General features: G+C 43.2%; 1 protein-coding gene across 1 annotated transcript in view; it reads right to left on the bottom strand.

The window, feature by feature from the left end:
• AKAP14 (A-kinase anchoring protein 14) overlaps positions 1-23,486 on the bottom strand; it is a 33,473-nt gene extending 9,987 nt beyond the window's left edge. The window contains exons 1-3 of the mRNA XM_086918539.1: positions 23,330-23,486; positions 23,147-23,238; positions 21,127-21,306 (exon numbers count right to left, since the gene is read on the bottom strand). Of these exons, the coding sequence (XP_086774665.1) occupies positions 21,127-21,306; positions 23,147-23,238; positions 23,330-23,480 (423 nt within the window). The 5' untranslated portion in view covers positions 23,481-23,486. The remainder of the gene's footprint in view (positions 1-21,126; positions 21,307-23,146; positions 23,239-23,329) is intronic.
• Positions 23,487-24,410: the final 924 nt, after the last annotated feature.

A 24,410-nucleotide genomic window follows, 5' to 3' on the forward strand; every position in this document is an offset into this window, starting at 1 on the left:
AGAAACAACGGATAGGGAACAATAATTAGGAGAGAATAGGTGAAAAACAATGGGTAGGAAACAATAGTTAGGAAATAATAGTTAGGTAACAATAGGTAGGAAACAAAAGGTAGTAAACAATAGGTAAGTAACAATAAGAAGGAAATAATAGTTAGGAAACAAATGCACTGGGTATGTGAGATGAAATGTATTTTCTTTAAATTCAGTGCACTTAAGTTGAACAACCAGTTCTTTGCCCGAGAATCGAATTTCTTCATTTACACACCGTGGCGTCTGGTAGGGAATGGTGGCAGTTGGGGAGTCAGAATTTTTTTTTTTACCTGCTGATCGCCGGTCTTCTCCAACGCAGGAACAGGAAGCGCCCAGGCATCCAGACTCCCACAGCCAATCAGAGCGCTCAGATCAGTATTGGGAAACTGGGTATGTTCTCCACCCAGGCTGTACAATACAGCCGATGGAGAACATGCAAAGTGTGCATGACGGTTTGGCCGGCCCCAGACGGCCAAACCGTCATGCATACTATAGGTGGAGCAGCAACCACTCCTCCTCACTCTGGGTAATGGGAGCCCCGCCCCACCAACCTAACCTGCAACTGCTGGTGCAATACTAAAAACAAAATGATAATAACGTTCTGTTATTATCATTTTATTTTTCCTCTTCATAGCTCTTATAAAAGTGGGGCAATGCTCCTCCACCTTAGCTGAGGAGCCGGGGCTGACTACACGGAGCAATCCTGCTCTTAGTTAAGAAATAGTCACACTTGCCATTGGATTCCTCTGCATCACTTTCTCCATAAACTCCCATGGAAGGGCAAAATTAAGCAAGGTGATGAAATTTGTCTCTTCTACCCCACATCTATCAGATTACTCTGAAACAAGATCTGCAATGACCTGGGCGTGTGGTACACCTGATACAGATATTTGAAGTATACTGGTGTACGCCTGCACTTAGAGGAGGGTTATATTTATTTATTTTAGAGATTTATAGAGCGCAGACAAGACCCTTGCGGGTAACAGAGCGCTTTACAGTACATGGGGATATTAATAACATACATACAAGATAGGTCAGTGAAGTATACATAACTCAATAGGGCAAACATAGAGCAAGGCAGTAAGAAGCAGAACAGGAGCGACCTGGTGAGTGATGGTAATACAGTAAAGATAAGTAAGTCAAATAAGAATAACATCATTGAGCCAACAAAAAGCAGAGCAATAAGGTGCAAAACAAGAGCGAACTGAAGAGACAAGGTAACGGCAAATAGATTGATTAGGTTGACTAGTTTGATACCATGTATCTCATGGAATCATAGGTCTGTGTTTAAGTGAATTTTGCCATAAGAATGCCCTTTACTCCCAATTTGAAAAATGCAGTGGAGGGGTTTCAGTCTTGTTTCCGGGGGAAGGGCATTCCATATCCTGGGCGTCATTCCTGAGAAGGATCGTTTGTATGTTTTTTTCTTTACAAATCTTTGTGGCTTCAGTAGGAGGGTTTCCGCACTTCTTGTGGATCTTATCCCACCGGATATTGTGAGTTTCTGTGTGAGATAGCTGGGTGCATTGTGATGTATGGCCTTATGCATCATGCATGCTATTTTCAGGTGAATTCTGGCCTCAAATGGCAGCCAGTTTAGAGATTTAAGGTCCGGGGAGATGTGGGCCCTTCTTTTTGAGCCAGTGATGAGCCTCGCTGCTGCATTAGTAGAGGCTCTTAGGGGAGCCGTAGTAGCTTTGGGAAGACCGCATAGCGAGGTAGAACTAGAGCTTGAACCGCCATCTTGAAGTCATTGGCAGGTAGGAAGGGTTTCAGCTTCATCAGTGTATTCATCTGAAAGTTTGCTCCCTTTGTTGCGTTACTAATGTGTTTCTGCATATTGAGGTTGCAATCAAGTGTTCTACCCAATGATTTCACTGAGTCCACAATGGTTGGTTGAACGTTGAGTGCTGTAAGGTGTTTGATCCAATCATGCATTATGGGGACTTTGGCAGGTGGGGCAATTAGGAGGAATTCAGTTTTTGAAGCATTCAATTTGAGGTGATTCTCTGCCAGCCATGTTTGGGTGGTCTTAAGGGTAGTGTTAAGCAAATTAATGTCTTCAAGAGTGTTGATCTTAAGGTAGAGTTTGGTATCGTCAGCGTACATGTGGAATTGCGCGTTGGACGCTTGTAGCAGATCGGTGAGTGGTTCCATGAAAAAGTTAAAAAGTGTTGGGGAAAGCGAGGACCTTTGTGGTACTCGTACCGTAACTGGAACGGGTTTAGATAGGGTGTTGTTGACCTTGAATTTTTGGGGCGGTTTTGTAGAAAGGAGGTAAACCAGTTAAGCACTAATCCAGATAGGCCCATTCTGTGGTTCAACAGATCTAACACTCTAGCACTATTAGTCCTCTCCCCTGGACAGATCACTTCTTGATCCCTTTTACCTGGACCACTTATAAATCTCCATCGCTCATTCCTATCCCATGTAAAACACGAAATTAGTCTAAACTTCGTGTAGATAACTGGACTAATATCCTCACTACTAAAGCAACCCTGGGTGGCAGAGCCTTTAGCATAGCAGCAGCCCACCTCTGGAATAGCCTTCCAATTGCGATTAGGAAAACCAGTGAACTGCTGCCTTTCCGCAAAAAAGGTCAAGACCTGGCTCTTCCCTAAAGTATAACCACCCTAGGAGCAATATGCCATTCCCCCATCCTGCCCCTTGCTGCTCACTTCTTAGTCGCACCTTCTCCAAAGCGCCAGAATGCCCGTAGGGTTGCAGCGCACTCTATAAATGATATAAATAAATAAATAAATAAATAAATAAATAAATAAATAAATAAATAAATACTACCAGACCTTCACTTTCCTGTGACCCCATCGCTAACAATAACTTATATAATAACTGGATCACTAACTCCTTGGACTCCACACTTCCCTTCCGTACTTCTGGTTCAAAAAGGCAGCAAAAAACACCGCCCTGGTATTCAGAAGAGCTCGGGGACAAAAAATGTCTATGTAAGAGATTAGAGAGAAAGTGGCACATGACTTACGACACCACGGATAAAGTCATTTATAGAGAAGCCATTAGGAGTTACAAATCCGAAATAAAAACCACACAATCGGCGTACTACAATGAAAAGATAATGCTGGCCAAGTCCAAGCCTAAAGAGATATACCAGATAGTAAAAACTCTGACCAGGCTTCCACCCCCCTCGGCGGGCAATTACAATCCACTCACCCGATGTAATGAATTGGCTAACTTTTTCTTTCATAAAGTAAATACAATCTATCTATCCTTTCCGGATCCAGCTATAGAACTAACCATTCAAAGACCTGACCCATAGAAACAGAAGTCTCCCCTCAAAACAATTTAGATCATTTCCCTCTGCTGAACCCTCAAATACTCGAGCCCCCAATACATTAAATAAAATCTGGTTCCCCATGCGATCCTGCTCCCCCAGGCACGTTGGTTCTGGCCAATAAAGCCATCCTTCCCACACTTATGGAGTTGTTGAACTCCTCCATAACAAATGGGAGGGTGCCACCGGCCTGGAAGCATGCCATGGTACGGGCATTGTTGAAGAAACCCGCTCTCGACCCGGGCAATTCTAACAACTACCGTCGGATCTCACTGCTTCCCTGGGTAACCAAGATCCTCGAGAAACACATTAAAAAAATTTTAACTCAGTTTCTCGAGCGTAACCATCTGCTTGATGTTTCCCAGACAGGCTTCCGCCCCAAACATGGGACGGAGACTGCCTTGCTGGCTGTGACAGAGGAAGCGAGGCGGATCTTGGATCAGGGAGGATCAGTGGCAGTGATCCTCCTTGATCTGAGCGCCGCCTTTGACACGGTAAACCATAAAATCCTTCTAAACCGCCTCTTTGACCTAGGAATATCAGGAGAAGCCCGGGCTTGGTTCAAGTCCTTTTTAAGTGATTGAACCTTCCAGGTCTTTGATGGCATATCTGTCTCGTCAAGCAAGCCTCTGGGCTGTGGAGTGCCGCAGGGCTCTTCATTGAGCCCCACGCTCTTTAATGCATATATGAGACCGCTGGCTGGTATAGTTCGTCCGCATGGTATTAACATCATTACCTATGGGGACGACACCCAGCTAGTGGTCTCCCTTGTGCAAAAGAATGGCCTCCAACCACAGTCCAATTTAACAACATGCCTGGAACAGGTTAAGCGCTGGATGACAAAGTCCTGTTTGAAGCTCAATGACGATATAACTGAGCTTATGCTCCTGGGCCCATCAGCCCCTTCCACCCTGGAGCTGTTATGGCCTTTGAGCATGGGCGCAGCTCCCACTCCCAGAGATAACATCAAAAGTCTGGGGGTGTGGTTGGACAAATCATTGACCTTCAACACACAGGCTACTAAGGTGTCAGCGACCTGCTTTGGCCTCCTTAGGATGATAAAAAGAATTCTTCCACTTCTTCCCTTTGAGGCCAAGCAGATAGTGACACAAGGCTTAATTCAATCTCGCCTTGATTTCAGTAATGCCTTGTACCTTGGGGCGCCAGAGTATAGTCTGCAAAAACTCCAACGGACTCAAAACTGTGCAGCTCGCACACTGCTTGGAATTTCTCGTAGAACCTCAATAAAGCCTGGTTTAAGAGCTTTGCACTGGCTTCCCATTAGGGAGAGAGTTAAGTTTAAATCTATGTGTATTGCTCACCAAGCATATTGGAAATCTGGCCCAGAAATCAGTCACTCCCTCATTTCACCCTACCAGCCCAACAAAACACTTCGTTCCTCAAGTGCCTTTCTGGCTAAAGTCCCCAGGATTCAGAGAGCTAGAGCAGGAGGTCAATCTTTTGCCTATAATGCCTCTAAACTATGGAACGCACTTCCAACCAATTCCAACCTGTTGAGCTTTCGTAAACAGCTCAAGACCTTTGTTTTTAACTAATCAGACCTTCTTGGTCTGTCTCTCTTGAAGGCACTGTTCTAGTCCTAGCGCCTGGACGCCTCAGGGCAGCTGTAGCGCTCAATAAAACCCTTTTTCATTTCATTTCATTTCTTGTGTTTGACCGTATCGAAGGAGGATGAGAGGTCTAGTAGGATAAGAAGATATGTTCCATTTTGGTCAAGTATTTGTAGAGCATCCTCAATGATGTGTGTCATGGCTGTTTTCCGTGCTGTGATCTGCTCAGAAGCTGGACTGGTGTTTGTTGAGAAGGTTGAAGCGATTAATATGTTTTGTCAGTTGGTGGTGAACACATTTTTCCAGAAATTTGGCCAGGGTGGGAGTATTGGAGATAGGGCGGTAGTTGTTTAGGTCCGTGGGGTCAGTTGTGGGTTTCTTAAGGATGGAAGAGACCTGCCCCACCTTAAGGGAGTCAGGGATGCAACCTTGTAGGAGTGAACTGTTGATGATTTTGATCCAGAGAGGAAGAAGCAATGGGGTAAGTTCTTTACCCACATTTGCAGGGAGAGTGTCGGTGAGGTGATTAGCAGGCTTCAGGGCACGGAGAAACTTGCCTATAGCGTCTTCAGAGTAGGTGTAAAAGGATGACCATACCACGTCGTTTTTTAAAACAAACTTTTAGGGATTTGTTGTGCTGCACTTGTGATGCACAATTAGATCATTGAGGAGATGTTCTCAGTCTTTAGATTAAAGAAGGTAGAGAATTCTTCACATGTGGGTTGTGGATGAGTTAGGTCTTGTGGATGTTGAGGTTTTGATTAATTCAAAGAGTTTTTTTGGTCGATTTCTTGCTTGGTCAAGTTGGTGACTGAAGACGTCTGCTTTAGTGCGCTTTATATTTCAGTAGTAAGCATTTCTCTTTCTTTTTAGATTCATGAGGAGCTTGGCAATTAATCAACCATTAGGGTTGTGGTAGCTACTTCCCCCATCATGAACAGCTCTTCACAGTGGCAGCTCTTTCCTGGCTCCTATTGTAGAATGTTCAGGGCTGACAGTACATTCATCTCACCTTTTATACTAAGTGCCTTATCTAAAATTTAAAATGGTAAAACCTTTCTTGGAAATTACAACTGAATCAAGTTCAACTCATGTTTATGCTTGAACTAGGTCCACAAGACCATTTCAACACTAATCTTCATTTCCTCAAGGTACAGGAAAAGTCCATTCTCAAACTATTGACTTGTTTGAATACTTCTAGCAGTTTAAAGCAAATGGTACCCAGGAACACTGTCTACGGGTGAATATGGAAGAGAATTCACCAGGCGAATGGAGAAGAATCCAATTTACTTGCCCATATTTCTTCCGTGCCCACCCAACCATGATCCAACTATTGTTTTCTTTAGTATTGAGTACACACACCTCCCCTATTATGACACTTACCATGCCTAGGGGAGATGCCAGTCCATACTGCTATCCAAATTGTATGGCACTGCACTATTAAATAGTACATTTGAAGCTCTAGTACTGAAGGTCCACTAGGCTTATATGCTTTCTCCATAATATCTTAACCAACATTAGGCTGTTCCTCAGCCCACACTACCTTGATGCAAACAGTCTGCAAATGCTAAAAAAGATTTCTTACATATTCCATTTGGAAAAAATCCATAGATTATAATAAAATATATGTATTTCAGAATTCTGACTAAAGAATAGAGTAATAAAAAAATTGTTACAGATCGTAATCTCCGTAGCATTTCAGTATTACCTTAGAGATTACTTGGTTGTACACGGTGTTACAGAGACACCGCATACACAATGCGGAAGGTGGCGAGAGACGTGCCCTACAATCCTTAGCAGCCGAATGTAACCATGAAAGACTGTAGTCAATTACTGCCTGGACCACAAGGCAGTGTAAATAGGTGCTGCAGGAAGCCTTCCAATCAATAGCAAGACAAATGGCAAGCAGCCATAATTGTTCTTAGGTATAGGCTATATAGGCGCTCATCACTTCTGGAGCACCTATTTGCTTTTTGTACAAAACTGATTGTATGTACAAATACCTTTCTTCTGGTTTTGACATATATGACATACGTGTAATTCATATGAACTCATGTATGGAACATAGATCTTTTACTGCCCTAACAGTTGACCTGAGCCCTTCATGTTTTATGACTATTTTTGTAATCTTGTTTTTGGTAAAACTCTCGTGAGGAAGAATGTAATTATTTCTTTCAGAGAAATGTATTGAACTGTCCGAGGATACCATTGTTTCTTTGGATGTGCTGCTGACCAGATCCCTAGAGATATTGTGCAGCCGCTTAGATAGACTGTTAACTGTAACATCAACTCTTTCTTGACAAAATATTTTTTTGAAATCCCACTGTAGGAAGCTGGCTCTTTATGCGATATACATGTAAACAAATAGTAGACGGAATGCTGTACAAACCAAACATTCGTCAAAAGATATGAGTTAAATCCATCATTCTTTTGCTCATCATGTCACCCCAGTTTAGATCCAGCCATATGCAAATCAGTTTTGACCCTGCTGCCCATGGGAACAGTTCAGCCCGAACTGCTAAGCCAGGTTTGAGACTAATTTGCATATGACTGGGGTGAAGTAGTGAGCACAATAATGATGGATTAAACCCAGATCTGTGACTAGGGGTGAGTGTTTTAAAAGTTTCAACTCTCCGTCCATATTTTGTGATTTTTTTTAGGTGCTATATCAAGAACCTAATATACTGGGTAAAGAGTCCAGGGGTTCCCTTATGAGTGGGCAGGCGCTTGCTATGCAATCTCAAAGTGCTCTTTTAGTCTCACCTGGGATTTACTGGTTTCAGAGTACCAACCTGGCATGCACAACAGTGTGACCGACACAGGTGGTGGAAGTGTTTCCTTTCCTCTGGAATCCCCAACTCACCATTTGTTCCTACTTTCCAGTTGAAAGCTAGACAGACTTCCATTTCTGAGGAATCACTCTGAAAATCTACACTTGCAATCTCTGGAGGTACACTAGTGGGTTTGTTTTTAGGACAAGAAGGGTCCTTGGCTGTTTACAGTTAGGGCACCAAGCCTTCTTCGGGTCCCAGGTCTTACCCTGGTACCCACTTTTGTTTTGCGAGGTTTTTGGGGGGGCTACAAAGGACTCCTGTTCTTTATCTTTAGTTTGTCCACCTTTTGTCTTGGGTGGGAAGGGATGGCTTAGCAACCCCTTTCTTTTGGCCACCCCCTCCATGGATAGATGTTTACCCAATGATCAGCCTTCTTCCCCATCTCTTGGGGAGAGGGTGGCCCCAGGTCCACCAGGTATTGATGCAACTTCTCATGAACACAATTACTTAACAAATGTTCTTTATTCATTAAATTATCAAACTCATCATAATCATGCACATTGCTACCTTTTAACCAACCACGTAGTGTTTTTACAGAAAAGTCTACAAAATCTGCCCAGAACTGACACAGGGTTTACCTGAACCTGATCCGGTATTCCTCAGTGGTTTACCTGAACCTGATCCGGTATTCCTCAGTGGTGAGTCCAAAGCCCTCAATCAGGGTAACCTTCATGAGGTCATAAGACTCAGCATATGTCTCTTACAGTGTCAGGAGCCTATCCCTACACTTTCCTGAGAACAGCTCCCAAAGAAGAGAGATGCAATACTTCTTGCTCAGCTGTCTCTTTTTACAGGCCCTCTCAAAGGCTGTAGACCTTTGGTGATGTCATCAACATCTGAATATTTTGAGACAATTCCTTTGGGGATTTTATGGTCAAACCCTTCTTTCCTATTTATTATTTAGCTGCTACCAGAGATGGGTCCTAGGCCAAGCTCAGTTCTTTCCTTTTCTATGGCCAGGAGTTTAGCCTCTATTGCTATACTCTTGTCCAGTTTCTGAAGATCCACATCTTCAGTGTCATTCTCTTCTGGGACACTACTGGGAGTACCACCTTTCTGATGGAGTATGGGTGGAGTCGGTGTAAACATCACACACCTCTAGGTCTTCATCATTTTCCCCAGTGGGGGAACTTTTAATCACCAGGGCCTTGTCGTTTTCTGCCAGCAACTGCTGCAGATGAGAGTTTGTGGGTTTAGGTCCCATGGCAAGTTTCCATGCCTTACAGAGTTCCTTGAGTTGGGGTACCCTAAGGTGCTCATAGGGACTAAGGTTGAGAACACTGGTACTGGGAACCTAGTTAGCAGGAACCCAGCACAATTCAGTCCAAGTTGGATTAAAACCAGGCAGAAAGTGTGTGTTTACTGCCACAAAATCCCTGTTTCATACATGCACACAATTCCTCAAGATGCAACAGAATGCTCTAGAAGTCTTTTCATGCAATACACATTGGGCTGACCATACAAACAAGTTATTTAAGGGGAGGCTTTCTGGATAGAAAAATAATATAGCATTTGGTTGCCAAAGGGGTTGAATGAATGACATGATTACATCCCTGTTTTTAGTGATAAAAGACTTTTAAAAAAACACAATGCGAACAACTGAAGCATTATAAAGGCTACTGTTTCAATTGTGGTGCCATTTGACTTCCATGGAGAGGATGTGGTGGTAATCTCAGTTGTTTGAGACACATTGAGACCAGCTAATGGTTAGGAACAAAGCAAACAGATGCTAGAACATTGGTTAAACAAGAAGTTCTTATTTCTGTACTATGATATAAACATGTTACACATTCTTACTCTTTTGCTTTGGCAAATGCAATGTTTGCTTATTCTCATTTGGATGTTGTGTTTGATCTGGAGGAATCATTCTGAATTTGCTCCTTGTGAAGAGCTGCATGCATCAAATGCATTGTAAAAAGTAACATGGTGGACACTCAATGAAAATGTTGGTTTGTTGATGAAGAAGATTATTAATCTTAAGACAAATTCTATTGACTACAGTTTTATTATGATCAAAACAAAATTATTTCCTCTTGTAGGAATTTCCTGCTGACAATAAACTGTTTGATTTTCATTGACTTTGAAGAATTTTACACTCTAGTGGACATGAAGTGAACCTAGCTCAGTGTTACCTGTCAGCAGGTAAGAACATGTACAGTCAGATGGTACCTTATTCATCCAGGACAAGAGTAGCAGAGGAGAGGCCCTCTCTGGGTACAACATAAGTCTGGGGGTGGGTGCGCATAGACCCTTGCCCCGTGGCACATTGGACATGGTATTCACAATGGGAGGCGTGGCTCTCACCATATTTCTCCAGTGCAAAACAAGATCCCTGGGCTGACTCGACTAACCAATCAAGCCCCAGAGTATGTCACAAGATCGAAGGGAAGCTCTTGTAGTCTTTGCAGTCCACAGCCACCAGTCCAAGGTAACAGTCATCAAACACATTCACCTATTCAAATCCGGTGCTGCTCACCTAAGTCTGTGCCCCCCTCAGACAATTCCTGCACAATGATGCTGCAGGATACAGAAAGCCCACACTCACACACTAGCAGCAACTGAAGGCAAAACAATGTACAAACTATAGTGCATCAATATGCGGGATGATTCAGGGTTGTAGTCATTGTTCCAAAGCAGACTCTGTAACTTGCATATTATTGGGAACATGAGGGAAAATACTCCTTCTGAGTTTCTGGGTTTGTGTGCATTTAGGACCTTCTATCATACAAATGGCTTATAAGTGACCCTCGTTTGAACCTGTGGAGACTGGGAATTATGGCCTCAATTTGCTTCAGAACAGTATACAACATTTACTAAGAAAGCAATACTCACTAGACATCCAGAAATAAAGATACAGAAGTAGTTTTTATGGACCAAAATAATAAACAGCTCCCTGTGCTACAGGATTGTAATTGTGCCTGACTGCCACAAGCAGGGACAAACACCCAGCTATAGCTGGAAATATCCTCTTTGCGCGACATACACCGGCTTAATGCCACGCTCATAATAGTCCAAAACTGGCTTTCGCACCACCACCTAAAACTCAACCAAGAAAATATAGAAGTTCTAGCTTTGTCCAACCACGGCAAATTTTCGCAGACCCAAGAATGGCTAAATAACCTGAATGCTCTAGACTGCAAAGTGACTCTGCCGGACTCTGCCAAATCTTTGGAGATCTTCCTGGACTCAAATTTGAACATGAACACACACATAAGGTCTACAGTGATGGGCACCTTCTATAACTTAAAACTCCTCAACAAAATTAAGACCTTTCTCCCACCAAATGACCTAAAAGTCATCACGCAAACACTGGTTCTATCCAGACAGGACTACCGGAAAGCAACCCTCACAGGCGCGCCAAAAGCCTACTTAGCCCCCTGAAGAGTTACTCTAAATGCAGCGGCATGGATGGTCATTGGAGCAAATAGATATGATCACATGTATCCTTCACTGAAAAATCTAAAGTGGCTACCAATCAAAACTACTTGTCTCACACACAAAGCTCTACACACTGGCAAACCAGACTACCTTGCATCAAAACTTACAAAAGCAGGGCAAAAAAGAAATCTAAGAAGGTACAACACATTTCTTCTCATTGTCCCTTAAAAACATAAACAAGAAGCCCTCTCTTGCTCTTTCTCTGGCAATGCACCCAAAATATGGAACACGCTCCCAGTACATATCAGAAGATACCCCTCCTTCGTGAGCCTCACAAGACAATTAAAATAATTCCCCCTAAATCAGCACCTTAACCCTCTGAGAAATAACTTCTAACGTACACTGTAAAACTACCACGGTATATGCATATCTATCCCGAGGTCTTTGAATTTATTCGACACACATCACTACAATGGTAATATACTCTTATCAATAGATAATGATTGCACTCTTGACATTACAATCGTACTGTATGTATTACAATGCTGTAAAGTACTCTGATACCCAGCGCTATATAAAACTCTCTAATTAAATAAATAAATAAAAGTGAAGATGAAGAGAAGAATTAACCCCTTCCATGCCTCGGACGGACCCCGGCGGTCTGATGTCACAGTGGGAGTGTGCGGAGGACGGCTGGGGGCCGTCCGAACCCTGCCCACCCATTATTTCACCAGCACCGCGGCAGAATTCGCGCCGCGATCAACGGGTTAAAAGCAGGCTATGCAGGTGCCAAAATGTTGATGATACGTCCTACCTTGAGGAAAATGGAATGTAGGTCAGAGGTGACATAGGAAGACATGAGGATCTTAGCAGCACGGAAAATCGGGGGGTTTGAAAACATTTTCAGATATTTCATAGCTGGCAGGGGCAAGAAAGAGCAAAGATCTGAAACACGAAGAGGAGTACAGTGGGAAAAGAGTCAAAGATCATACCCAGACTCCAATCAGAGGTAGACAGTGGAAGGCAAGCCCACAGTCACACCCTGCTTCTTTTTTCTCTACGGGGATTCTTGTGCTGTGCACACAGTAGTTATTCAGAAAGCAAGAGTCAATGGCTGTTTTGTTGTCTGAACGAGTTGGGCATTTTAATTGTGCTTTAACCAGTGGAAGATGAGTTTTAATAACTAGTTAGGCTATAAGCAGATTGCCCACCAATTCTTGCAAATGGCTATTGATATATATATATTTCGTATTTTACAGGAGTCACTATCCACTGAGAACTGCCTTAAAACAAGTGCATAGCAGTTTATCGGTGACCCAGGAGCTCTCTGGACAACACAGTAATTGTGACTTGGCAAATACCTGAGCCTAGATTATAAGAAGCAATGCTCTCGCAACCACATAACAGTGTAAAACAAACAATTTAAATTGTAAACAGTAATAACAAGTAGGTAGCGAACAAAAGCAGATCTTTGTGTTTCAATTCCTTTTCAAAAGATGTTTATTGGATCCACATTCAGCTGACACGTGTTTCGTCGTGTTCAAAAAGTGGAGTCAACACGACTCTTCGGGGCTGGTGGGGAGACCCAAACATCTGTGGGTCGATGCGAAAAGTGAATGATACTGAAGGAAGTATCCTGTGTATGCGTTGCCGAGTGTTCAATAAAGTTAATTGAAGAAAAAACCCTTACTCCGGGTTTGGAGAGAAAGTGGGTCTTCTTAGATAAATTCTCAAGCCCAGTGTGGCTCGTCAGTACCAAAATCAGACTTGACACGTGTACGTGTCTGACTGTACCGGGAGGGGATCCAAAATAAATAGTTAAGCCTGGTTCGTAGTTCGATTCCTCAGTAGATTCTCGAACTGTCAATCGGTATCCCTCCTCTGTGTGTTCCCGGTCGCCGTGTTCCAAGGGACAATGAGAAGAAATGTGTTGTACCTTCTTAGATTTCTTTTTTGCCCTGCTTTTGTGAGTTTTGATGCAAGGTAGTCTGGTTTGCCAGTGTGTAGAGCTTTGTGTGTGAGACAAGTAGTTTTGAAGCGGCAGCGTGCTTCGATTGGTAGCCAGGTTTGCTCCTGTGCCGGTTTGCGCACCTTGGGCTGTCACGGAACGGTCCCAGATAGGCCACCGACTGGCCTTGAATTTTCGACCCCAATTACCTCCTCTATTCAGAAGTAAACCAGGACGCCCGGAGTTTGTTTGCGAAATGTATTCAGCAGAGTGAAAAAGTACGCCGCGTTTCGCCTATAAGGCTTGCCTTATCGGCGAAACGCGTCGCACTTTTTCACTCTGCTGAACAAATTTCGCAAACAAACTCCGGGCGTCCTGGTTTACTTCTGAATAGAGGAGGTACTATATATATATATATATATATATATATATATATATATATATATATATATATATATATATATATATATATATATATATATATATATATATATATATATATATATATATATATATATATATATATATATATGTATATATATATGTATATGTATGTATGTATATATATATATATATATACATACATATACATATATTTGTGTGGATGGAATATGGATTTTTTACAGGAGTCACTGTCTACTGAGGACTACCTTGAAAAGTTCGCCTTAGCCATGTATCTTTGACACAGGAGGTTTCCGGGCCTACAGTAATTTTGATTTGGCAAACACCTTATTCAAGGCACCATGCGACTCCAGGTGAGCCTCGCATGAATCTATATGTCTTTCATTTTACCAGCACATGAGGTCTAATATTAAATTATATATTTTATTAGACAGGCGGCTTTTCACCTAGTCCTGATGAAGGCCCATATTGATGTTCTGTAGTAAACACGTTTTGCAAGGGTTGAAACGTGGACGATTGATATATAGCCTTTACTGAATCCAAAGTCCGGTGGACAGCAGAGGATATCCAATCTTCTACCATATACACTCGGAACTCATAAATCACTTTCACTTTGAACTCAAAAAATAGCCTTCAAAAGTGTTTGAATATACCAAGAAAAGTTCCTTTTGAAAAGAGATTTGTACCTTACGTATACAGCAACTAAAGCGAATGTTTATAAAAGAATGTGCTCTTTGCTCCTACAGAACCAACTGTTCTTATATGCTAAACAATACCCAGGTTCTGAGGAATACATGGTTACCCCACTGTACTTTAATGTTCCAACCTGAGACCATGCCATGACCTGATGTGGTCTCCCAGTCAAATGGTGAGACTTAATCCAAGCGTTATAAATCCGCCCGCACTGACCTAGACCTAACTAGCCAGCGCGGGGTAGCATTGCGCACCACCGGACCAGCAGTGAACCAGCGCTTCTTGAGCAGTCATCAAGAGCCCAGAGCAGCCTCATCCTTACCTTCATGACCAGAGCAGGCCGAGACAAGCCAGTGGCTTGTACCAGACCTCAGATGTAGAGCTTTGGTTGAGTCAAAGAGGATCAGAGCTGATCCATGGACTTAAGGACTTTTATGGATGAGAAACTGTGACTAAAGCAAAGACAGATTGACATTGTAAGAGTATTGGGAGTAATCAGCACCTGAGCCGACTATTACTAATTATTACCCAAGGGAAAAAAACACCAATTCCATAACGGGGGAGCGGATCCATACTGCAGAGAGGCGCCAGCATACTCTAGTGCCAGGACACTAAACTGCATCATATAAATGTTTGTGTGTTGTATGTAGTTCTAGTTAGCATTAAAGCACTTTTCTCACTGACAGTCAAGCACTGGGTTGGGCAATTAATACACTGATGTATGCTTGTTGAGTGCTGAGCTTGAGCACCCAGCACACTCCCTCCCTGAGAAACCAGTGGCTGCTCACCATAGCAGCCACTTTGAGTCAAGTATTGAAGGACTTGTACTAGACCAAGTCTGCAGAGCCATATCCTGCGACTTCAGAGGCAAAAGACCTCACCCGCCATGGTTGAGGCCTCGTAGCCTCTATTGCCCGGTGTCCTCCTGAATCGGTATAATAATGCTGTATAGATATCCCATTTTTGTACTCCCAGAACAATGTCAGGACTCACATTCTCTCTTCCCTTTTCAACTGGCTCCTTTCTCTCAATCCTCTGAGTCCTGTTTCATGTTTCTCCTTGACTGCGTTGACAGTCTCTTCTTGTTAACTTCCACAAATGACAAACGGTATTATACTGTCTCCCATTCCTCTCTGGCACCTATATCAGTATTCCTCCCTGCCTTAGCCTTGTCCTCTTTTTAACTCCCTTCTCTACTCCTGATCTCTTTGCTTTTTCCTTGAATAAGTTAATCATGATGCCTGCCAAAGCAATACTCTTTTTAATTCCTTCCATCTGCTTTGTCTGTAGTTTTTAAGATTTCCCCCTCCTCTTGTCCAAGAGAGAAGTCTTCTCTTTATTCTTTGCATCTAACTCACTGACCTCTTTAACTAGCTATCTAACTACCCAGTCCCCTATCTCCACTCCAGTTCTCTCTGCCCAAAACAGCCTGGTTTTCACTGTGCTCTCTCCAAAGAAACTATGTTTCTCTGTGGGCTCACTTAAGTGTTCCAATACTTTCATTTATAAGGACAAATCTGCATTTTTAATTTAAAAAAATACAATTCAGCACTTGTATATTGATTTACTCACATAGAATTTCTCTGTGAGCAAATCTTCTTAAAATTATGGATTATTTCACCCCCTCCTTTGATCTCTCCTGTCATTTCTCTGCTGAGGGTTCGCAAATGCATTCCTCAAGCCTCTTTCATAAGTACTCAGTTAATGGCACTATCTCCTATTCCTCAGTCCCTTCCCCCCATGAGTCACTTCTACATCCAGCGTCTATTCTTTTTCCTCCAGCTTCCCGTCCTCTTACAAAACAATGCGTTTGTAAAGCGAGCAGTTTCCTCTGAGGCGCTGTCCCGGTCCTAAATTTAGGCTTGATTCTCGAGCCACTACTGTCTGCATATTTCCCCCATTTCATGTATCTGCTGCTTCAAGCCACAAGACAAATGTGTCAATTCCTGACTTTCAATGCCTAGCCTACTGCTCATCCCTCGATGTGGAACATCTAACCTGCTCCCTGGCAACTCTGCAGGCTATCATCAGTTCCTTTCATCAATTTTGTTTTTGCTTTGAATGACTACAAAAAGCCACTTTCTCAGAATACACTACGTTCTAAAGCATAAGGTCAGACCACTAAGAAGCAAAATTTATCAAGGACAATCCGAAAACAATACACAGCCAGGAAATTATATGAAATATTAGCAAACGTGTCCAGAATGACATGCAGATTCCATTGAGTGTGTGCTGCGCTCACTAGAAGGACAAATACATCTAGAAACAAGCATTTACAATGCAATGGTCTCGGCATTATTAAAGGTAGAGCTATTGGCATTGCTCATGTTTTTTTTATCATAAATAAATGGCATTGTCATTTACATTGCCAATACCTTAATCGTTAAATAAATGGCATTGTCATTTACAATGCCAATAGCTTCATCGCTTGAAAATGCATGACCTATTGCATTTACACCCACACAGAGCCACACACACAAAGCCACACACACACACAAACACAGAGCCACCTACACATAGAGCCACCTACAAAAAAAGCTATCCACACAGAGCTACACACACACACACTCACACAAAGCCACCCACACACACAGAGCCACACACACACATAGAGTCTCACCTATAACTGAGTCTGCTTCTTGGAAAGCGGGGAAGAGGCGACCCTTTGATACCGACTCCAGCAGTTGTTGTCCGTAAGGGGCAGATCCCACATTCCTTTCCATGCACTCACACTTCTAACTGCTCCTAAATGTTTGTGGAGGGCATGCCTGGTGGAGGGATGTAGAGGGAAAATGTTGCCTTCCTGGTGGCATTGGCCCCTTTCTGAAATGGATTCCTAGTGGTTCCCAGACAGTTGCTGACTTATTAACATGTCTACAGTCTGCAAATATGTGCTCCCTCCTTGCTGAGAAAGAAACTGCAACATTTGAGGACAAACACTGTTGCTGAGGGACTGGTGCCAGCGTAGGGAGACGGGCAGACTCTTACTGGTGTAAGGACGGACATGGTGTTGGGGCAGACCTCAGTGGTGAGGATGGGCACTGGTGGTGCAAGACATAAACAAGTGTAGGTGGCGACGGATGTAAGGGAGGGGCATGTATGGAGATAGACACTGGTATAAGGGACAGATACTGGGAGAGGGGTGGACACTAAGTGACAGACACTGGTGAAGTGGAACAGACACTGGCGACAGGAGCCAGACACAAGTGTAGGTAGCGACGGATGTATGGGGAGGGACATGTATGGGGATAGTACTGGTATGAGGGACAGATACTGGTGTTAGGGCAGATATTGGGGGAGGGGTAGACACTAAGCAGCAGACACTGGTGAAGGGGAACAGACACAAACAGACACTTCAGTAGGTGACGACAGATGTACAGGGAGGGACATGTAGGGGGATAGAGACTGGTATGAGGGAAAGAGAACTGCTGTTAGGACAGATATTGTGGAGGGGTGGACACTATGCGACAGTGAAGGGGAACAGACACTGGTGAAGAGGAACAGACACTGGTTAAAGGGGAACAGACACTGGTTAAAGGGCAACAGACACTGGTGAAGGGAAGCAGACAGTGGTTAAAGGGTGCAGACAGTGGTTAAAGGGTGCAGACAGTGGTTAAAGGGAGCATATGGAATAACTTATGTTGAAAAGAATTTTCCACGTTGTGAAGTAACTACAATATGGAATGCAAATAAACAATACATTTGGAATACTTATCTTACATGTGGATTTTTGGGATTTAAAGATACCTAAACTATCGTAGGACACTGTCTTGAAAAGCAGAGAACATGTATTCCCACATGAACTTTTATCTTTTCGTAAAAAGTGTATCACTAACACGATAACGCACAGAATAATTAAAAAGCAACAGATTAAAGTAAAGCCTAAATGATGTCACATTAGTGTAATATAAACACGGGTAATAACAACCCACTTGTTTAGGAGACGCACATGAGTCAAAAAGAGGCTTGTGATGACAAGACAAGACATTCCCCTTAGACTCCCCACACTAAAGATGGCGTTTCTTTACTAAAATTTGGCCTAGGTGAACAGCAGGCGTGGACAGATTTGTAATCTGAAATTCTTGCCATCACTCTATTGGTTGAACAGTTCCAGTGTTGCAATGTCGTTTTAAAAAAGTGCAAAAAATGATCGAATTTGACAAATTTACTGATTAACACAACTATCAAATTGTGGTTTTTGAAATCACCAAGGAGCAAAACAACGTCCTCTTGCGCGACACAACGTGGGTGTAAATGGTCAGGTTTACAGGGCTTGTCAAGCAAACTTGTCCTAGACGTAGTACAGTAAAACGTGACCAGTGATAAGGATTTTTATGCATGAAAAGCACATCACAAAAAAACTGTAGAGTGTTTGTGTTTCCATTTGCAAAGCCACAAGGAAATTCGAGAGCAATGCTTAACTGAGCCACAGATTCATGTGGACGCCTGCTGCTGGGAATGGATATAACACTGTTCAAAGAAGCATAGCATAATCTGAGGGTAGGATGCGCACAAAAACGGAGGGCCAGTAAAGGGTGTGTGGGGCTGGGTCTGTGGCAGATGAGCCAAAAAGTAGAACTATGCACCCTGTGCGCACCGTGCGTTTCTCTCGTCAGCACAGGGTACTTTGTTGCCTAGATATGGACTCCCGTCATGAAAAATGCCGAAAAGTAGATCCGTGCAGGCAGGCACGAACACACATCAATCACTAGTAGGGAAACAAGACAACCAAGATATCGCATGCAATAGCAAAGAAGCATCAACTAGGCTGCCCCCACACAGTGACATTAAAAGCAGGGGCAACGGTGTGCAGGCAGCCCTAGGAGCTTAGCACAGAGCCACAGGCATTAGTGCACACAACATGCGGAGAGAGCACACAGGAATCATATGCAGGCATCAGACTCCGGCAGTAAACAAGCAGCAACGCGTGGACATCACAGACCACAACACAGAGGCTTCCCAAGCCGGCAGGAATGCACGGAGGCATCCCAGCCGCGGAAGCAAAAGCAAACTGCACCAGTGTATTTCTGATCTTAAACGATGCCACGTTGTTTAGAGACTTGCTTCCACACAACTTCCTTTCCTACATACGCCCCTCCTGATTTTTTTAAACAGGGTCAGTCATACAACATTCTCCTTCAATATTTCTGCACACACGGGACGCTTGACAGGGGCACCGGTTTGGCTGGGGTGGTTTTACACAGGACGATAGAAACAAGAAAAAAGGCACTCACGGGCTGTTTTGGGGAGGTGGTGGCTCCTCTCTGCCGCGGGCAGGGCTGCTGGGCTTCTCCGGTCGGCGGCGGCTGGGGACGGGCTTCTTCTCCTTGCTGGGCAGGAGCACGGGGAGACCTCCCGTCCACTTCCTGCCTGCCCACTGTACCTCCGGGTCACGGCTACGGTAACCAATTGCAGCGTGGCCCTGGAGTTTGGAGGCGGGCACAGCGCCTCTCAGAGGATCCCCGGGCTGGCAGCAGTGATTTTCGGGTGTCCTGGGCTGCGGCGGTAATGCGGGGCTGATGAGGGGTAGGCTCCCTCTTTAATTTAAATATACAGCGGGGTGAGCACCCGATGGGGGGGGATCCCCACGCCGGGACTACTTCCAGCGGCAGCGGTGGTCGGGCAGAAATGGCTGCCTCAAAGCTCCGCAAATTTCGGATTCGGGGGCGTGTTTGGCCGTCCCCAAAAGGGGCGGGGCTTAAAAGTTGGAAGAACATAGCCAACACGCCCCCGAATCCGAAAGAGACGGAGCTTCTTTCGAGGGACGCCTCTCTCCTCCAATGGCTGGCCTCCGGTTTAGGGCGCCAGCCAATGGAGGAGAGACAGAGGAGAGAGGTGGGTTAAACTGCCGTACTGAAGATCATTAATTCTCCGACTTCCGGCTGGCAAGCCAGCCTTCGGTCCTCGACCTAAAAAACATAACATGAGCCAACTCATCAGGAAAACGTCTGTAAGCCCTGGAAGTTGCTGAACAGCTACTAGCATTAGGTGGCAATTTTAAGCTTTTGAGTCACTTGCAGAGGAACCAGGATAGCTTGGCAAATGAGACCGCTCATCATCTAGTACAGAGACTGATGAAAGGTTCTGAGTCACAAACATCTGTATAACTAGGCAAATTATTCGGTCACTGAAACCAATGTTATGTTAAAAATGCTTAATGAAGCGAACGTTCACCAGTGGTTTCTTGGCCCTAATTGCACTGACTGTAATTGCAATCTAGGCTTGATCTTCCACCAACTTGATCCACTATCTTGGAGCACGAGGACATAATATGCACAGGCGTTCTCCTTGCTTATACATGTAAGGCAGGACTGCAGAGCAATTCCACTAACCTTGTGGCCATCCCAAGTCACACAAGGCCCGTCAGTGAATCTAGATACAACATGTAGACTCCCTCCGACTGAAGATCTACCACAAGAAGATTGCGCCTCACAGACTTGTGATAAAAGGCTCTCTAAACCAGCCCATTTAGTCACAAAGAAAGGCCTTTTTAACCATTTCACAAGGCTTGCTTGATCACAGAATTGCCCATATCTGAACAATAGGTTATGCCCTGGTCAAGCTAAGATTAAAGTCTGAATCAAATTTACATGCAGGAAGACAAAGACACACACACATACACATCCCATATCACCTACTTATATTTCCCCCTTCTGCTAAATTTTTGAATTTATGGACTACACGCTTCCCAATTTTACCACCGTCCTAGTAAAGAAAGAATAAATAGAATCAATGATACGCTCTAATGAAGTAAATTATGCCCATCCTGTTAAAATTACTAGTATTGGGGAGACGTCGGAGGCACAAAGGAACATTATTTTTGCAGAAATTATGCAAATACACACCTTGGATTTAATCATTTACCATAATTCCCATTTACAGCTCTCTTGCATTCATCTAATCCCATCGATGAAGACTGTGCTATACCCCGTAGAAAATAGAAAAGTATTCTGAACTACTCACACATGGTTTTATTTTGGAGATCTCGATGAGGAAATAGACACACGCTATTGCTCGGGGAATGGGTTTCCGACAGGTTGGCAAACTCCACCTCGTTTTGTAATGGTACCTCTTGCAGAACTCCAGCTCCTCCTCTCGCAAAAAGTCGGTGCAGTGAAGCCAACTTTCATGGACCTCCCAGGTCTGCTCAACACAAAGAGAGAGTAATAACAATGACCCGAGACGCGGTCCTACCTTTATTTCTTCGTTGAAGACTCTCACATTTTCAAACTGTATGGTACATCTTGGGGACATCAGAAGCAATACTGTGTGATACTGACTCTCTGGCTACTGTGGTCCAACAGTACCATGAGATGGTCTGGTGACATATTACACAAGATCTAAGACCAATTGCATTGTAAATTTCACCAGAATCCCAGTTATGTACTTTTATGTTACATGTTTCTTCTAGTTCAGTTAGCATGGGAAACGTGTTTTCTTTCAGACAGGGAAATTGACAACCGTAAATGATCTAGTGATATTGTTTGGCTGACTTTAATTAAAGGAGCGAAATGTATGTAATTCAACAGGTGGTTTAGTACAAATGTGTTGTTTTGTTAAAAACATATTCTATTTTTAGAGGTGAAAGGTTTTTGAAGCTGCTGTATTCAACCTCAGCTAACAGTGAGCCCTGATTGCAACTGGAAAGTTTAAGTGTCGGTTACTTTTGAAACAGTGAATGAAAACAGGATTTATAGAGCGCGGCTAATAACCTGAAAGGGTATCTAGGCGCTGAAGAGAAGGTTGATTAAACAAAGATGTGATTAAAGGATAAGCTAACGTCAAAGAAATCCCACTGAGTCTAGTCATCTCACTGGATGGAAACCACATTGCAGTATAATGCTGTCATATCTGAACAATACGGCAAATAGTTTATGGCTATGACATCAACCCTGCAACATATAGGTCTTTAAAACACTTAGGGGTTAGATGTAGATAATTTTATTTTACCACTTCTTAAATACCGAATTTTACCGATTCGGTATTTAAGAAGTGGTAAAATAGAGGAGGGGGATGCAGGTATTACAGAATCGGTAAATACCGAATCGTTAAGATTCGGTATTTACCGATTCTGTAAATACCGATTTGGTAATGCCCATTGATTCCTATGGGCATTGAAGCCCATAGGAATCAATGGGCATTACCGAATCTGTATTTACCGATTCGGTAAATACCGATTCCAGCAAGGGTGCACAGGGTGTCACTTTGACACCCTCTAGCACCCCAAATACAGGCATGTGTGCCATGTGGCACACAGACATGCCCTAAGGGCATGTCTGTCTGTCACATGGCATAGGTGTGCATGCACACATGTGCATGCACACCTGGATTCGGTATTTTACCACCCAATTGGATTGGGTGGTAAAATACCGATTCTGAAAGGCCTTTGGGACTCAGAAGAGTCCCACCTACATCTAGGAGTTACCGAATAGGTAAAAATACCGATTCGGTATCTTACCGATTCGGTAAATTTACCGATTCGGTAAATTTACCGAATCGGTAAAATTGGCCCCCTACATCCCAAAAACCCATTTACCGGTCGGTAACAGCCGAAATCGGCCGTTACCGGCCGGTAAATGGCCTCCAACATCTGGCCCTTAGGGGCTTATTTACAAGCCCCTTGTGCCACTGGTGCATTACTTTTTCCCATATAAAAAGATACGCACCAGTGTTGCAAGGGACTTGTGAATAAGCCCCTTGTTGTGCAATACACAAAGTGAGATTTGTAATATATAAATCATAAATATTTTTCTCATTCATTAAATGTGCTCTTATTGACCTTGTTTTCATCCATTTGTTGCCCATAGGACGAGATTACAAATTTAATTGAATTTATAATTCAGAAAATACCTCCCTTGTTGTGTGGTCTGTTAGTTAGATTCTTTTATAACTACAAGAACTACAATGATGTCTGCACATCCTGGTTGGTTAGCAACGTAAACTTTATTGGAGACGACGGTAAATAGTTGGTCTCTTAGCTTACACTGATGTAGTCTTCAATTTGCTTAATTCCTTTATTAACTGTGAAGTCTTCACAAGAGGTCCACTTAATGTTCCTGATCACATAGCTCTGTTCTGAAAAGAATACACAAATACATCTTTGCAGCAGAAATTAGGACAAAGATTTTGAATATGCACTCATCCAACATGACAACTATCTCAATACCTTTTGCTCGACAAAGTGGCGGTACTTCCAATGCCATTTTCTGTTGCAATTCCAAATTGTGTAGGTATTCTAGTGCATTTCGTATGGCAGTTTCGACTATCATGCCTGCCTTTTCATTGATTGCCAACATCATCGCATCGTCCTCTTCCATTTTTTTTAGCTGTCGAGAACAATGTATGAATATTTTAATAAAGGATGAACTTTGATTACATTGATCAATTCTGTCTACGTTACAGTTGATAGAGCTAGAACATTTGTATAAAAATGTATTAACAAAAATGATAATTTGCCTGGGTATTAACCCCTTCGACGCTGATGAAGAGCTCAGCTCGTCATCAGCCACGGGTGGCGTGTGCTGATGACGAGCTGAGCTCGTCATGTAACGCGGAAAAGGGAAAACATTCGCACAGCGCAAAAATCACCGCAGCAGCGATGCGGTTAACATGAAAATCCACTTTAAAATGGCATGTAGTCGAAATGTGAAAATTGCACAAGGCACCCATACTCACTGGTAGACTGGTAGACTGTTGTTAGATTTTCCTTTAACGCACAGAGGCTTTAGTAATTGCTGAACTATGCTCAAATATATTTGACAGCTTGACCTTAATATGACTTGCTTAGATTTGGTCATAGCTGCAGAATGTTCCAAGCATTCCTTTCTTAAACTTCATATTTTAGATATACCAAGCTTGGTATCTACCTGTTGTTTACATAATACTGAATAGAGAATCATACATTTTAACAAAGATGCTTACTTATAAGAAATACGAAAGCCATTACTTAACTAGAAATCTGCAAGTAGATGTTTCTGCGTCTAGTGAAGCTCTTTCTTACTCAGTGAAATACTGAATAAATGGTAGAACTGACATTGCAATAAACTTACCTGGGAACCAAGGTCAGACGTTTCCAGCTATACAAATGTTTAGTGATGTCTGTTACACATTTGATAGTAGACTGGTGACTCCGTATGTTTTCCGTGGGATAGGAAGAATGAACCACCTCACCATCGAAAGATGTCTTCTCGTTGGACTGGAGTGACCTGATGCACCACATTGTTGCCTGCATATTTTCTTGCCTTTTT

Source organism: Lissotriton vulgaris, chromosome 4_1, assembly GCF_964263255.1.
Source record: "Lissotriton vulgaris chromosome 4_1, aLisVul1.2, whole genome shotgun sequence".
Lineage (NCBI taxonomy): Eukaryota > Metazoa > Chordata > Amphibia > Caudata > Salamandridae > Lissotriton > Lissotriton vulgaris.